This window comes from Carex rostrata, chromosome 33 (genome assembly GCF_964058835.1).
Source record: "Carex rostrata chromosome 33, lpCarRost1.2, whole genome shotgun sequence".
Lineage (NCBI taxonomy): Eukaryota > Viridiplantae > Streptophyta > Magnoliopsida > Poales > Cyperaceae > Carex > Carex rostrata.
Genome location: NC_135950.1, coordinates 5,028,502 through 5,045,452, shown reverse-complemented (window position 1 = coordinate 5,045,452; position 16,951 = coordinate 5,028,502). Strand labels below are relative to the sequence as shown.

General features: G+C 37.5%; 1 protein-coding gene across 2 annotated transcripts; it reads left to right on the top strand.

Annotated features, from left to right (window-relative positions):
- The first annotated feature begins 123 nt into the window (after positions 1-123).
- LOC144548431 (HEAT repeat-containing protein) lies at positions 124-10,459 on the top strand. 2 transcript variants are annotated; one of them, XM_078297089.1, is made up of 20 exons: positions 124-454; positions 548-700; positions 918-1,096; positions 1,510-1,617; positions 2,199-2,369; positions 2,472-2,930; positions 3,180-3,254; positions 3,491-3,619; positions 4,136-4,210; positions 4,892-5,101; positions 5,399-5,551; positions 5,889-6,121; positions 6,877-6,994; positions 7,410-7,548; positions 7,843-8,041; positions 8,244-8,349; positions 8,569-8,709; positions 9,253-9,376; positions 9,598-9,714; positions 9,820-10,459. In XM_078297089.1, the coding sequence occupies exons 1-20, from the start codon at positions 235-237 to the stop codon at positions 10,215-10,217; spliced, it is 3,507 nt and encodes a 1,168-aa protein (XP_078153215.1). In that variant the 5' UTR covers positions 124-234; the 3' UTR covers positions 10,218-10,459. The 2 variants fall into 2 exon arrangements, with proteins under 2 accessions (XP_078153215.1, XP_078153214.1); XM_078297088.1 differs by lacking the exons at positions 9,253-9,376; positions 9,598-9,714; positions 9,820-10,459 and adding an exon at positions 8,872-8,917 and having other exon boundaries at positions 163-454; positions 8,569-8,789.
- The last annotated feature ends 6,492 nt before the right edge of the window (positions 10,460-16,951 follow it).

Sequence of the window (16,951 nt, the reverse complement as noted above, 5' to 3'; positions counted from 1 at the left end):
CATCCGGTCATTGTAGCTAGACTCGTGGTAAGGTTTCGCAATGCGGGTAATAAATCTGAATCGGATCTGAACCCGTATGCCCCTGCCATTGACCCCCGCAGGAAGGAATCGAAATAAGATCCGCCATCAAACTAAACCTTCGACCAACACCACCAAGTATGCTTCTCAGATCTGATCTCCACCGAAACCGAATGGTGAATGGTGTAAGAGTAGAGCACTAACACTCAAGCTAACATGGCAAAGGGATCAATTGAAGAAGAGGGAAAATGGTCATCCATGTGCAATTGCGTTGTTAACTTTTTGTTAGAAGAAGGTTATCAATTGACTGCGTTCGAGCTGTTACATGAATTACTAGAAGATGGTCGCCATGACCATGCAATTCGCCTCAAAACTTTCTTCTCTGATTCTGAATCCTTCCCTCCTGATCAGATTGCGAGATTCAATACCTCCAAAGGTGATTATCACTTCTTAATTTGCTCTCACAAAAATAACCTCCTAATTTACTGTAACAGATGAAGATCAGACATTCTTTTTCTGTTAATTACAGTGGCAGATCCCCAGACTTTGCTTGAGGAGAAAATATCGACAGAGGCGAAATTGGCACTTGCTGAGTATGACCTTAGATTAGCTCAAGAGGATGTGGCAAGGCTCACATCAGAGTTGCAAAAGCAAAAGGAATCATCCTCTCAAGAAGCAAATGGTTTGTTTTTTGTTTTTTTCTTCTCTTTTTATCATTTTATTGCGTAATTAGTCTGTAATGTACCAGTAGTTGGTAATGTAATGTACCAGTAACTGGTATGCACCACTACCCAGTATACCAGTACAACTATAATTCCTAACCTAACCATCAGATGTGAGCACACAATGAGAGAAATCAATTTGTGTGGTATGGAATGATCAGGAAAAAAAAAATGTAGGGCCTCCTTCGGAAGTACCATTATCTGATGGACCTGGTAGTGAGAATGCAAAACGAGAAATTACACTTTCATCCCTGGGCCCACTAAAGGATGCTGAGAAAAGAGACCTCAACTGTGCTGTTAAGGAGTATTTGCTTTTCGCTGGATATAGACTTACTGCCATGACTTTTATTGAGGAGGTCATCTGTCTCTACTCTCTCTTTTCCTCTCTCTCTACCTAATTTTGAACATAGAATGGATATTTAGGTTTCTGTGTGTTTTCTCTTGGCTTGTTTGCTCCCTAATTGTAACAATGGCGGGTAACTTGAGGCTAATTAAGGGATCAATGATTGAAAATTGAAGTAATTGTTCAAGGTTTAATGATAAGTTTGACACTTTGAATGCTCAATTGAGGTTAAACTTAGGTTTAATTCACCATTAGAACGTACTTTCATTCGAGATTATTTTCGTAATGAGCATTTTATTGTGTTCAGTTAAATTTATGATTAATTTCCACGAAGTTAGGTATAACTTAATTGGGCTGAAATCTCTAAATGCTATGTTACATTAATATGTGCCATTTAACTTCTAATGTTTTTGCACACCTGTATAGGTAACAGATCAAAACCTTGACGTATGGCCGAACAGCTCAGCATTTGTTTCTGATGCCTTGCGCCGTTATTACTATCAGTACCTCTCCTCATCCTCTGAGGCAGCTGAGGTAATCTTCTTATATAATGTTTATTTTGATGCCAAGTTTACTATGAAGATACTGTCATAATGAATTCTGTAAAATCTGATCTGAAGACTATCAGTTGAAAAACAATGAGGTTTAAGTGTGAAACTATACTTGGTGACCAATATGAATCTAACTTACTCCCCTTAATAGTTGGCAGGCTCTACTGAATCTTATAAATTATGGGTCTATAGAAGCCAAAATATCGGCATATGAGCCTAAATTGCATTTGTCACTCCTGGCTCTCAATTATAGTAGTTGGTATGCATATACATTTAATATCTAATCCGTATCCGATCCATTTTCACCCCTACCTCAAGGGTCATTATGTACCTGGTATGCTGGTATATTACCAGCATGTGGTTGACAGGTTGGTACTGGTAAGTGCAATAGTATCTTCTGTATTTTGTGTCTTTGGTACATGTCCATTATTTGTTCTTTGTAAAAGTTTTACCAGAGTGCAGTTGGCAGGTTGTTATTAATGGTGTATATTCATGTAAAATATGATATTGCATATGCCTCCACTTGATTCAGAAGTCTTGTGTTTTAATCCTGTACATTTGTAGGAGAAGATATCTCTTATACGAGAAAATGAAATATTGTTGAAGGAAAAGGAGAGCCTTACAAATGAAAAAGACTCGCTTCTAAAAAGCAAAGAGTTGGCCGAGGGACAATTATCAGTGCTTAAAAGGTCATTAGAAGCTACTCAGAAGGATCTTAAAGACAAGGACAAACAGGTACCCTTCATCATTGGTCAATCTTGTGTGAATGAATACTAATGTACCAGATAATAATGTAACATATATGTAAAAGATTTTTAAACTATTTCTGATCTGAAGGTCCAAGATCTGAAACAAGCTACAGAGATTCAGAGAAAGGAGTTGAATAACCGTCGGGTGGAAATCACAGCTCTAGAAATGCATATTGAAGGTAGTCGATCTGGCAAGGCTTGGTCGACGAATCCAAATGGAAGTGAAGATACAAATCTAAAGCTGCTTGATTCTGACCCTTGTTCCAATGCCGATTCTAATTCCATTACCACTGAAGGATCATTGAGTTCACAAATCAACAAACCTGTGACAGAGAATTCAACCGAAGGTACCCAGAGTGAAGGAACTGAGATTTCTGATAACGTTGAGGTGTTTTCTAATTCTGTTCCTGTTACTTGCAATGGTGATGTCAGCGGAGAGAAAAAAAAGGAATCAAAAGAAGATATGCTTGCATCGGTTCTGGAGGAGTCAGAGCCCCTATTGGAGAACATACAGAGCTCAAATAAGGAAAAGGAATCTCACAAAATGGTTAGGTTATAGTTTTTTATTTTCCATTTCGTTGATATTAAAAGTTTTTTACTTGTATAGTATGTAATCATTAATTTGTTTCTAATTATAATTCATGAATGCATATTTGCTCAAGGAAGTTTCACTCATGTACCTCTTAATTATTATAATTCTCATCTGTAGGGGCACATGCCAAATTATTAGTTCTTTTTCTAACTATAATTGGTATTATTTATAAATTTGAACTTTTATTATTTCAATTTTATACAGGCAATGGAAACAATACAAGTACTGGCAGATGCTTTGCCAAAGATAGTACCATATGTTCTCATCAACCACCGTGAGGTTTCCATCTATGATATCTTTCTCATATTCATTCTCTTTACTTTTCCATTACCAAACTGTTCTATGTTGTTCTACTGGACAGTGCATTTTTGATTGAATTATGATAAAATTCATAAATCTAAAATCTCAATTAAGCTCCTTTTGAGGCATCCATGTACCATTCAGCTATGTGCCAAAAGGAGGTGCTTTTAGTACATGGATGTAACTAACACTGAAATGTAAAAACTTTAAAATAGGAACTTCTTCCATTAATGATGTGTGCAATAGAGCGTCATCCAGATGGCAATGTGCGTGATTCACTTACCCACACGCTTTTCAATCTCATCAAACGGCCTGATGAGCAACAGAGGCGAGTTATCATGGATGTATGCTTTGCTCTCTCCCTCTCCCTCTCCCTCTCCCTCTCCCTCTCCCTCTCTTCCTAATATAATATTTGGTAATATATTATTATAAACTAGTACCGAGCCTGACTACATGGCTTGGGCCATACCAGTTTGATACTGGAACCTTATCTGTACAATTGATAAAGTGGTTTATCCAGTTGATTGATAAAGTTGTTTATCCAGTTGAACACTGGGTCATGCTATTATGAGTACCTAGACTAAAAGTATCCTGAAATACAATACTTAAATTATGACTGATTGAATTAGACTTGAAATGTGCTACAGAACAGAATAAGGAAAGGGGACGACAGCTTAGTCAGATTTGTAATTAAAATGGTACAAGTATTATACAGCTCGGTACATACTGGTACTGAACACAGTAATTTATTCCTTTGCCTAGAAACAAGCTTGAAGCAATTCAATGGTGAGGCATTTGATATGGTGAATCATTAATAATTTAAAATTATTTCTTTTTTCTAACAAAGAATTTTGTAACAGGCTTGTGTAAACCTAGCCAAGAATATAGGGGAGACGAGAACCGAAACGGAGCTGCTACCTCAGTGCTGGGAACAGGTACAACTCTAGTAAAGATTTTGGCTTGAAGAAATTATCGTTAATCCGATGTATGTTTCCAAAAAGGCTCACCTCCTGAAATTGACCGATCCACCTTTAATTTTGGTAATCATAATTGTGAAAACTGAAATGAGGAGAATTGAAGTACCTCTACCTTTTGTACCTCAATACTGCCTATACCTTTTACAAATCAATAATAAAAAGGTTTATGTAATGACAAAAAATGAAACATTAGATATGACTATCACTTCCATCTATGTACATGTAAAAGGCTTGTGACATTTTAGCTTTGTTGTGATGTGTCATCAAAAGCATAACAAACAATCAGTAGAATTTTATTGAATGCAGTTATTAAGTGGCTTACCAACTGATAAAAGGACTTGACAAATTTTAACTTAGGAAGTTTGTTTAATCTATAAATCTGGATCATCCTGTTCTAGTGCAGTTTTCTGTAATTTTCAGGAAGAAACACAAACTTTATTTTGTACCGAGTTCTTAGTGGATTACCAGTTCTTTACACCCGTTTTTTTGTGTACTTATTTTCATTTGCAAAATAAATGATATATTTTGCATAACATGATACTTCTGTTTTCAAAATTCATAAAAATAATCTGTTTCTATATGATAAATTGCAACATTTTTATTCTCAATTTTGTATCCCCGTGCATCTTTTGTGCTCAGATAAACCACAAGAATGAGGAGAGAAGGCTGCTGGTAGCACAGTCATGTGGGGAGTTAGCTGGGTATGTTCGGCCGGAGATGCGAGACTCACTTATCCTCTCCATTGTACAACAACTTGTTGAAGACACAGCCACTGTAGTGCGTGAGGCAGCTGCTCACAACCTTGCTCTTCTCCTCCCACTCTTTCCCAATCTTGACAAGTATTTCAAGGTCTCTTACTCTCTTATATACCATAGTTGTTATACCAAGAAAGGACTTTCTAAATTGGGCTGTGACGCTTTACTGATTGGTTTGCTTCTTATATATCCAAAATAATTTCACCTTTTTTGCTGCTTTTATTGTTTCTTGGTTTGCTTGGCATATAGTGTACTGAGCACCCAGCTACATTTTAGAAAGTTTATGTTTGATCAACCCATAGTCTGAATGCTGGGCTCTATATATTTCCTCAATTTATTAGAATGTTTTAACAAAATACATAATGTAAGAATTCCTTTGTTGATTTGATAGGTAGAGGAGCTAATGTTTCAACTGGTATGTGACCCTTCGGGTTTGGTGGTAGATACGACTCTAAAGGAGCTTGTACCAGCTGTTATAAATTGGGGAGGCAAATTGGACCATATTCTTCGTGTCCTTCTCTCTCATATATTGGGATCTGCTCAAGTACGACCCTTTTTCTGAACAGTTACGGGATTTACAACAAGAAATTATTTTGTTTCTCTTAGAAATGAAATGCTCATTTCTTTTGAAGTACAACTTTACCCACAAGGCCCGAGTGTTTTTCCAATTACTAAAAATTGATGGATCTTTTTTGTAAAATTATCTCTAATTGTTTATTAAAAAAATAGGTTATTATCCATCATACTTCTCTAGGGCAAAGTATTCCATTTGAACAGGATCTTTGCAGCCTTTTGATTCCAAGAATGGTAACTATTCTTGGCTCAGAAGTTATATGAGCTAACATTTTACATTTTTCCTTTTCAAATTTTAAATTGTTCAGAGGTGCCCGCCGATTTCGGGAGTAGCGGGTTCAGTGGATTCATACCTGCGCGCACTAGGAGAAAGGGAGAGATGGAATATAGATGTGCTCTTGCGCATGTTGACTGATCTACTACCCTTTATACATCAGAAAGCGGTTGACACGTGCCCCTTTACCCCTTCAGCAGAGCCCCCCACGAGCCCCAAGAAGGACAACTCATGTTTTTCCACTTCCTTCCTTAAACTTTATGCCACGTAATGTCTATTTTAGTCCTACATGTTTTCCTTTCTTCATTTATAGTTGTCTATTGTTGTTATATCACGAGGTTTTATCCCCTTTTTTCTAAAATAGTAGTTGCTACGGACTACTGATTCCATTAAAATAAAATGGCGTAAACAGACTAAGGAACAGCCTGTTCAACGTCAACCCCATAACAAAACCACCAAAAACCTATCATGTAATGAAAATCATTTTCCCTTCCTATTTGCTGCCCCTTTGCCAATACAAGAGACAAATAGTACATCGGATAATGCTACAAGCACCCATCCAATATCTATCATCTCTACTCATTATATGAGAACTCACGCAGCTGCACCAAGACCTCCAACCATGCCACCTGTCCAGTAAATGAAATGAGAGAATGAGAGCCGTTGGAGATTTACTGGAATTTGGTACCTCCAAATCCCCTTTCCCAAAGGTCAGCTTATTCTATTCCCAAATTACCCACAGGACTACCCTAAAAGTGCTCCATGTGCTCTGAAAGTGTCCTTGCCTCCTTGGAGCAATTTGCATCCCTCTCACAGGTTTTCAAAGGGTTATATTATGAGTTAAGTACTTAACCAAGGACTACGATTTGAAAAGTGAAGAAGTCAAAAGACCTAATTTCCCTTATAAAAACAATAAAATAAAGTTTCGTGTTATCAATTGCACATGAACACTACATTACAAATCAGAGTGATGACTTAGACTTACAAAAAACTTAACTATTTGCCCTGTTTGCTATCAACAGAGGACATATGGAGTGGCCCCTTTTTGAGTGGATGCACATGGACTGTCTTCATGATTTGATAAAACTCACAACATTTCTTCCCCAGAAGGAAGATAATTTGAGAACTCGAATTGTGAAGGTATTATTATTTTATTTTTTTGGCCAAGTAGATTCAAGATTTCCAATCATGACTCAAAACCACCAGAATGAGATACTGCTGTACCCGATTTATGATGGGATTGAATTGACCACTGGAAATATTTGCTCTTCTCATTTTGTATTGGTCAAGAGTCAACTGATTGTATATTGTGGCCACTATTGCAGAGTTCAGGGTTAATTAATGCCAAAGCATATAATCGATGGATAATTGCTACTTATTTGTTTATAGCATATTACAATTTATCTTTCTTTTGTTTTAGTTTTTAGGCCTATTTGTAGAATAAATGGATAGTTGCTTCATAATTTGTGTTAAGATTTTCTAAACATTTACATCTTTTTTCTATAACTAAGATCAACCCTCTGTTTGTTTGGTTTATTTTGATAAATTTTGACAGTACCTATTGAATGTTTCTGAGAGATATGGGAAAGATTATATGGAGCACATAATGCTACCTGTATTTCTTGTGGCAGTTGGTGATGGTGACAGTGCTGATTTGACATTTTTGCCCCTCGCTATCCAGTCTAGAGTTAAGGGTACTGCTTTTTTATTTCAACCATCAAGTTTTAGAACTCTTTTGTTTAGCAAGAAATGTAAGGATGCTGTATTAATTTAACAGGCCTTGATTGTATTTAAACCTCCCAATATTTAAAACACAAAGTAGTCATTATCTGTGCTCTGACCATAATGCCATGAAAATTTTGTCAAAGTTGTGCAAAAGAGTTGGTTAATACTGGGTCCTAACAGATAAAACTTATCTTTCTTTGCATTTGAAATTTCTCTTATACATTGGGTTCATCTGACCAAATACAAGCTGTAACAAATTGTAGGGTTACAACCAAAAAACATTGTCTCAGAAAGGTTGGCAACCATGTGTGTACTTCCTTTGCTGCTCGCTGGCATTTTGGGCACTCCTTTGACCCGTGACCAACTGCCCGCCTACCTGAGAAAACTACTTGTACATACAAGAGATGGTCCCTTCTCTACTTACGACACCACTGAGTTCATAGATGCTGTTCGATTCCTTTGGTGCGTACTTTTCACATAGAAGGACTTATTTGTGAGAAATATACATGTTTGAATTGGAGGTTACATTCCATTCAATTTGTAGAAAATAAATATAGAAGCATCAGGGGAGGATATGTAGGATAGAGTTCCTTCAATTTGTGAGATAGTGTTCATTTTACTTGCGAATTTTATTTGTTTTATATTATTTATTTTTGATATGTAGTACATTTGAGGAGCATCAGGGGACGATATTTAATATCCTGTGGGAGATGGTCGTCAGCTCTGACCCTGATCTGAAGGCTAATGCTGCGGCTCTTTTGAAACCACTAGTAAGCTTTTCAATCCTAAAGGGGTCAAAATTTAACCCAAAATTTCCTTAGTTTTTCACTTATCCATAATTAGGAATTAAGGAAAGTAACAAAGTAAACCTGTAACTATGGAGAGGCTGGCACTTGTTTTATCTCATTTTGAGAACCTGTAACTATGGAGGCCAACTGAGGAGTTAAATTTATTTTTGCTCTGAAATTACATTTGGTCATGTAATCCAGGTACCATACATAGATGTGAAGGTGACATCGACTCATGTATTGCCAGCTCTGGTGACTCTGGGCTCTGACCAGAATTTGAAAGTGAAATATGCAAGTATTGATGCTTTTGGAGCTGTTGCACAGCACTGCAAAAATGAAATGGTATTGTATTATTATACTTCCAAAGGTTACCATATTTACCAGATTCCAAACTTTTTCAGCTTTTGTTTTTTTTTTTTGAGGTAGAAACAGGGGAGTCAGGCTCCCAGATTTCATTGATTTTGACACCTGGTTTTTCAGCTTTTGTTTAAAGAGCAGAATTAGAAATGTATATTACATTTACCAGGTTCCTTGATATAACTTGTGTACCATCTAATAATTGTATTTTTTTTAAGGTTAATGGTAAGTACCATCTAATAATTTATATTACAAGAAAGAAAACAAGTACAATGAAAGAAATAGAAAACAGTTGAAAGCAAAAAAAAAAGCTAAAGCTGAAGAAGTTTGAATAAAAATGTCATCGGTGCCCTTCCTTCATGTAATGTAACAACCAAGGAACTGTATGCACACCAAACTGTAAATTCTTAGTATATATAGCAAATTCCACTTGAAATTTCAGAATAGTAGCAGGGTTATTAAATATGTCATCCAGATTCAGTTTCACCCTGAAAAGTTGTTCCTGTTTACAATTAATTGTTTGAATAGGTTGTTGATAAGATAAAGATACAAATGGATGCATTCCTTGAAGATGGGTCCCATGAGGCTACCATCTCTGTTATACGTGCCCTGGTTGTAGCTGTGCCTCATACAACTGATAAGCTTCGTGAATATATCCTTTCAATTTTCCTTTTCACGAGGAATTTCTTCTTGTAAGCTTCTTAGTTAGGCATTTATATATGCCATTCTAATAGAATAATGAACTGAACACTATCTGCTAAAGTGCATAAATTTGTATGTTCCTATAAAAATAATTTTACCTATGTCGGTGATGAAAATCTTGACGAAACAGTTGTCAGAATGACTAAATTATTTTCCTTGACGAAAGAAAACATCTATTATCAAAGATATTCAAGTTGACAAGCGTGCCGTCTCAAGGGAGCGATATTAGACACCGCCGTGAGAAAGCTAATGCCTTTTGTGAAGCAATTCGTGCCCTTGATGCTACTGGTTCCCTTCTTTTCCTTTCTATATATTTACCATTTTTACTCCTCAAAATAATTTATTTTTTGTTTAGTTATTCATTTTATTTTTTTTATTATGTGGGACCGGAAGATATCTCGACGACAAATACAAGAGATTTCCTGCTGCCGTCGATCCAAAACCTGCTCAAGGACCCGGATGCACTTGATCCTGCACACAAAGAAGCTCTAGAAATAATGATAAGAGAGAGATCTGGCCTCACTTTTGAGAGCTTAAGCAGTAAGGTCATGGGGGCCCACATTGGGCTTGCCTCGTCAGTCAGTAGCTTTTTTGGTGACAGCGGACTCCTAGGGAAGAAAGAAGAGCAACTACCCCATGAGGAGGTGGTTCCTGTGGGCCCTACTGCCTCTCAGCCTTCTCCCCAGGCAGCCCCATCTCCTGATGACACTGCATTTAAGCGCATTATGAGAGGAGGCTTTGGGGATATGTTGCGGGGTAAGGCCAAGGGGGTCGATGAGTCTCCTAAATAAAATTAATACTAGTCAATTGCTTTTTTGTACAAGTGTAATGTTTTAGGGGTAAATTTTGTATGCATGACTGTATAGAAGGAACTAAAGAGTAACATTGCTTTGTGTAGTACAACATTTCATATAGCAAACAGTAGCGTTTTATTTTTTATATATTCCCTGGAAGTTTTTATTTTGTTCCATGAATAATTGAGTTTTTCTTTTCTTTTTCTCAGAACACTTGCGATTTATTATTTTATATTCAACAGCTTTCCTTTCCAAATTTAGATTCTCAATTTTCATATGCTTGTAGACTTGTTTCCATGTCTATGTCCTCTGTTTATGTTTTCTTTAATAGGTCTGGAGGGTTAAGCCTTGTGGTGAACAACTTGATTTTGCATCTAGAGTTTACAAGTTTTTGGATCAAATGCTCTTTTGTTTTGATCTCCCCCAAAACTCGATATCTTGGGCCTCAGTGGAGTAAAGCAGTGACCCTTGCTCTATATTCTCTTTCGGCCCATGTAACACAGCTTCCTTCTTTTCGGTATTTGGGCCCTCAAGCCCAACAACAGTTTTCCCTTCTTCGTTTGTCAACTCCCTTGCGCCATTTGTGAATATGTTAAGGCATTCATTGGATGTCTCCAGTAGCATCTTCAAATGGAGATTGATTCACCTTTCTTTAACAGACTTTTGATTCTATTTTGAAATGCAAATCTGCTTCTGTTTGGAAATAATCAAGTAAGAAATTCTTATGTATTCATTTCCTTGATGCTACTGGGTCGTCCAAGGTTCGCTACTCCATGGAAATAATCAAGTGGGCCCACACGATGCTCTTGGAAATAATCGAGACAGGAGCCTGGTATGAAACTATTAGCAATACATTGTCTCTAATAATTGAAACTTAATTTCATGAGCTTATTAATTGATCAATATGATCAATAATGTTGATTTTAAACGAGAACATGTAGTTCATCAGCCGAAACTTCTGGGCTTGAAGCCGGAGTAGGGGTAGGGGCAGGGGCAGGGGTAAGAGTTGGAGTATGAATTGGGGTTATTGGAGCTGGAGTATGGCAGAGTTGCGTTTTTAACAAAAAAAGAAAGAAAAAAAAGAATAGCTCTCTATTTATATTTAATTTTGGGCTAATAATAAAAATGTCATATGAATATGACACTACTACAAAACTGCAGTCTTCTATCAGGTTAAAATTCCCTGCCGCTAGAGGCCAACATGATAGAAGAACTGACTTCTCTTATATCAGCTTTTTGCCCAAAGAAGAATCATCTTATTCTATCAGTATGAAACAAAGTACCGATAAAATAAAAAAGACTTATTCTTTTGGTAGTACTTTACATCCTTGCCAAAGAATAAGTATTATCAGTACTTGGTTCAATATATATATACCAATATAAGAACTGCCTTCCTCTAACGATATATCCAACAATGCCAATACAAGAATATATCACTCTTCTTCTTTCGTTTTGTAATTAACAATAATAGAAGAACTACTCAGGAGGGATCCAATTATACATTTTTTTGGTGACACCAAATTACACTCTTCATTTTCAAAATTTTCAAGCTTCAAATAGTCGATTCAAACTGTTCAACATAATGGATGTATTAAAATGTGCTTGTAGATCAAATTTTACATTTTTTCGAATTTTTGCACTCTTTATTAAGTATTTAACAAAATCCCTATATTTAGATCATTGAATTTTTGTACCAACCTTAATAAATAGTAAAAAAAATTCAAAAAAATGTAAAATTTGTTCTGCAAGCACATTTTAATATATCTATCATGTTGAACGGTTTGGATCGACTGTTTGAACTTTAAAAATATAGAGTGTAATCCGGTGTCACCAAAAAAGAATGTAAATGGATCCCTCCTCATATATATATATATATATATATATATATATATATATATATATATATATATATATAGGATTTGGCTAATATGCTATGGGTAGCTAAGAGGCCTCCCGTGCTACGGCTCAATATTTGACTTTTCAAAATCCTAACGGTCGATCCGAACCGTTCATCTTGTTATCCATATTAATATGTGTTTGGAGACCAAATTTTACATTTTTTGGAAATTTTTTACTATTTTTTTAGATTTATTGAATATCGCTGTTTTTTATGGTCCAGATTTGTCTGAAAAACAGCAATTTTCAATAAATCTAAAAAAATAGTAAAAATTTTCCAAAAAATGTAAAATTTGGTCTCCAAGCACATATTAATATGGAGAACAAGATGAACGGTTCGGATCGACCGTTAGATTTTTGAAAAGTCGAATATTGAGCCGTAGCACGGGAGGCCTCTTAACTACCCATAGCACCGTAGCCAAGTCCTATATATATATATATATATATATGGGTCTGTCTAAATTGCTGCTGGCAGCATTTCGGCAGAGGTGCTGCCGGGGCTATATTTAGCCGTGTGATGTCCAAACAACAAATCCAAACCGTTAGATGTTTAATCTATATTATAATCTACTTGGAGACCAAATTTTACATTTTTTGGAATTTTTTTACTATATATTAAGCTGGTTTGAAAACCGCTGATTTCAGTAAATTTCTGCAGCATTGAAATCAGCGGTTTTCAAACCAGCTTAATATATAGTAAAAAAATTCCAAAAAATGTAAAATTTGGTCTCCAAGTAGATTATAATATAGATTAAACATCTAACGGTTTAGATTTGTCGTTTGAACATCAAAAAATAGAAAAAATGGTGGCAGCACTGCCGGCAGAAATGCTGCCGGCAGCAAATTAGCCACAGCCTATATATATATATAGGCTGTGGCTAATTTGCTGCCGGCAGCATTTCTGCCGGCAGTGCTGCCACCATTTTTTCTATTTTTTGATGTTCAAACGACAAATCTAAACCGTTAGATGTTTAATCTATATTATAATCTACTTGGAGACCAAATTTTACATTTTTTGGAATTTTTTTACTATATATTAAGCTGGTTTGAAAACTGCTGATTTCAATGCTGCAGAAATTTACTGAAATCAGCGGTTTTCAAACCAGCTTAATATATAGTAAAAAAATTCCAAAAAATGTAAAATTTGGTCTCCAAGTAGATTATAATATAGATTAAACATCTAACGGTTTGGATTTGTTGTTTGGACATCACACGGCTAAATATAGCCCCGGCAGCACCTCTGCCGAAATGCTGCCAGCAGCAATTTAGACAGACCCTATATATATATATATATATATATATTAACAAAATTTCATATTTATAATTAACTTGCTAGTCCCCCTACAATTTGCTAGCGACTATATACATACATACATACAACAAAAAATTATACATGTAAATATCATCATAATAAACATTTAAAATTGAGATAAACCAATTATGTTCCATAAAACAACCATACAATATATCTCCAAAATCAGGTTGATACCAACAGAGATACACAACCTTTCACAATTTTCTGTTTGAACATTCAAGCCAAAATAAACGCACAAATTGTATTCCAAAATATAACACAAACAAATAAATTAATACCATCTAGCAATTGTTGACCAGATGGTGTACAACATCTTTCAACAGAAATCGGAAGAACAAACATCGTACTTCCTCTATCTCTTTTTTCGTGTAGGAAGCCTGAGACATTATGTTCTGCATGTATGCATGAATTAGTCAGAAGTTTCAAAGTTATTTATTTAATGTTACCCTTTGTATTAAGACAAAATGGGTTTACCCTTGAGAAATTGGTAAGGTGACTGTTGTTGATCAGGTCGTACATGTATCTGATCACATAATATATATCCACATTTCCATAAACCTTTGTATTGATGACACTGAATTAATTGCATATTGAAAAGAAAGCATCTTAGTATTGTTTTAAACTTGTAATAAGTAAGCATTTCGGCAAAGGTAGTTTCTTTGCACCTTTTACTGTATTGTGAACCTGACTTGAAATCCAATGTAGTATCCCTTTAATTTGGAAGTAATAACGAGTGTTTTAATCTATGTTACTCGGATACTCTATATTGGGATCCGTATCCATGTCGGATGCGTATCAGATATGGATATGCGACCGATAAGTATCCGATACACCAGCTGGCATATCCGCTTATGTGGCGTATCACATACCATCCGATACAATCTCTGATACAGATTGACTCATAGAGATACGTCTCCGATACTTCTGGATATGGATCTAATATGGCTATGATGTGCTTTGCAGGTGTGCACCGCGTGTAGACCAGTGGTTAGCAATCCAGCCCATACACCGTGCATGGACCACATGCTAAAAATTGTTGTTTTCTAACGCCCAAGCCGAATTGAAGCTAGGAGCCTAGGACCTCAGACCCAAACAACAAACCCCTCTACCTCTAGGCCACTTCACATTTGTTGTTAGAACTTAGTAACTATATATATAATATTTATTGTTTACTTGAGTTCTAGTGTCAAACTATATCCATAATTTTTTTATATTTAATTTATATAATACAAAGATTGAATTATAAATATAATTAAAATAATATATAATAGGTGTATCGTATCCTTAATTTTTTGAAATTACCGTATCGTTGTATCCGTATCGTATCGGATACGATATCCGTAACCGTATCCATGTAACATAGGTTTTAATTAAGAGACCAGATCATATAAGAATTTTTTATTTTTATAAGTTTGACAATATTTAAAAATAAAATTTAAATTTGAAGTTCAACAATATAGGTATAATCTATATGATGTATGTTTCACCGTATATCATGAAGTAATTCAAATTTTAACGGGTTGAATTTACAGTCCTTAATGCATCATCAAGTAATATTGAAATTGCATTAAATTTGATGTTAAAGACTATTTATATGTCCAATTATATATGTATAATATTTACATTTTAATTTTCAATAGCAAAAGGAGCTTGATCATCAGCCAAAACTCCAGGTGCAATGCAATATATCTTTCTTTTTTCTTTTTTCATAAGTTTGGTAGCAGCTGCCAAGTTGGTGCAATGTAATAGATCAATCTGTATATCGGAGCTCGATCTGAACCTTCTTAAAAAAAAAAAAAACGGTGCTAACCGACGGATGGGGTGGCGCTGATTGTTTTTAATCTGCATATCTCAAGTGTTTTTTAATGCTAGATATGATTTATTTAAGGGTGAAGATTCTGCTCGAATCAATAATGGTGCAGTTGGTTGATTACTCAATAGGCAGATCTGACCTTACTAATTTTCTAAAATTAGATCGAGTTAATTAACAGCATCGATCTTGTCCAGTTAAGCGCTTGCTAATTAATTATAAGCTAGTTTCTTAGTATAAATTTTTGCTGAATTTTTCTTTTATCTCCATTTGGTGTGAATCAGTTTACTGCTAAATTAATATGAAATTGATTGAAATTGTCGAATGCCCCAATTGAAGTAATTATCAGAAAAAATGACAAAAAAAGAATGATGAAAATTGCTCCGGATATAAAACACTATAAACAGAAATAAGCATATTAGAATATTAATTATTTATTGAATGCAATGACTTAGAATACATTACACTTGCGAGCTCATTTATTCTTCCTATTCAATCCTAGAAAGCTAAAACTACTTCCAACACATGGAGACGCTCGCAAATAACATAACCAGTTGGAATAATAGCCATACATTGTCATAAAATAATTGGAACTTTTAAGTAACTCAAACGACTGGGGTTGGAGGTCGGGTCCGGGCTGGAGTTGGAGCTGGAGCGGGGGTAGGAGTCGGGGTTGGAGCGCGGGCAGGAGTTGGGGTTGGAGCTGGGGTCCGGGCTGGAGTTGGAGCTGGAGCGGGGGTAGGAGTCGGGGTTGGAGCGCGGGCAGGAGTTGGGGTTGGAGCTGGGGTCCGGGCTGGAGTTGGAGCTGGAGCGGGAGTAGGTGTTGGGGTTGGAGCTGGGGTCCGGGCTGGAGTTGGAGCTGGAGCGGGGGTAGGAGTCGGGGTTGGAGCGCGGGCAGGAATTGGGGTTGGAGCTGGGGTCCGGACTGGAGTTGGAGCTGGAGCGGGGGTAGGAGTCGGGGTTGGAGCGCGGGCAGGAGTTGGGGTTGGAGCTGGGGTCCGGGCTGGAGTTGGAGCTGGAGCGGGAGTAGGTGTTGGGGTTGGAGCTGGGGTCCGGGCTGGAGTTGGAGCTGGAGCGGGGGTAGGAGTCGGGGTTGGAGCGCGGGCAGGAGTTGGGGTTGGAGCTGGGGTCCGGGCTGGAGTTGGAGCTGGAGCGGGAGTAGGTGTTGGGGTTGGAGCTGGGGTCCGGGCTGGAGTTGGAGCTGGAGCGGGGGTAGGAGTCGGGGTTGGAGCGCGGGCAGGAGTTGGGGTTGGAGCTGGGGTCCGGGCTGGAGTTGGAGCTGGAGCGGGGGTAGGAGTCGGGGTTGGAGCGCGGGCAGGAGTTGGGGTTGGAGCTGGGGTCCGGGCTGGAGTTGGAGCTGGAGCGGGAGTAGGTGTTGGGGTTGGAGCTGGGGTCCGGGCTGGAGTTGGAGCTGGAGCGGGGGTAGGAGTCGGGGTTGGAGCGCGGGCAGGAGTTGGGGTTGGAGCTGGGGTCCGGGCTGGAGTTGGAGCTGGAGCGGGAGTAGGTGTTGGGGTTGGAGCTGGGGTCCGGGCTGGAGTTGGAGCTGGAGCGGGGGTAGGAGTCGGGGTTGGAGCGCGGGCAGGAGTTGGGGTTGGAGCTGGGGTCCGGACTGGAGTTGGAGCTGGAGCGGGGGTAGGAGTCGGGGTTGGAGCGCGGGCAGGAGTTGGGGTTGGAGCTGGGGTCCGGGCTGGAGTTGGAGCTGGAGCGGGA

Excerpts from the sequence above, each read along its gene's own strand:
- LOC144548431 (XM_078297089.1), top strand. The coding sequence starts at position 235 with ATGGCAAAGGGATCAATTGAAGAAGAGGGAAAATGGTCATCCATGTGC. Across the intron at positions 2,370-2,471 it reads TTAAAGACAAGGACAAACAG|GTCCAAGATCTGAAACAAGC; the intron begins GTACCCTTCATC and ends TCTGATCTGAAG. Across the intron at positions 8,042-8,243 it reads GATGCTGTTCGATTCCTTTG|TACATTTGAGGAGCATCAGG; the intron begins GTGCGTACTTTT and ends TTTGATATGTAG.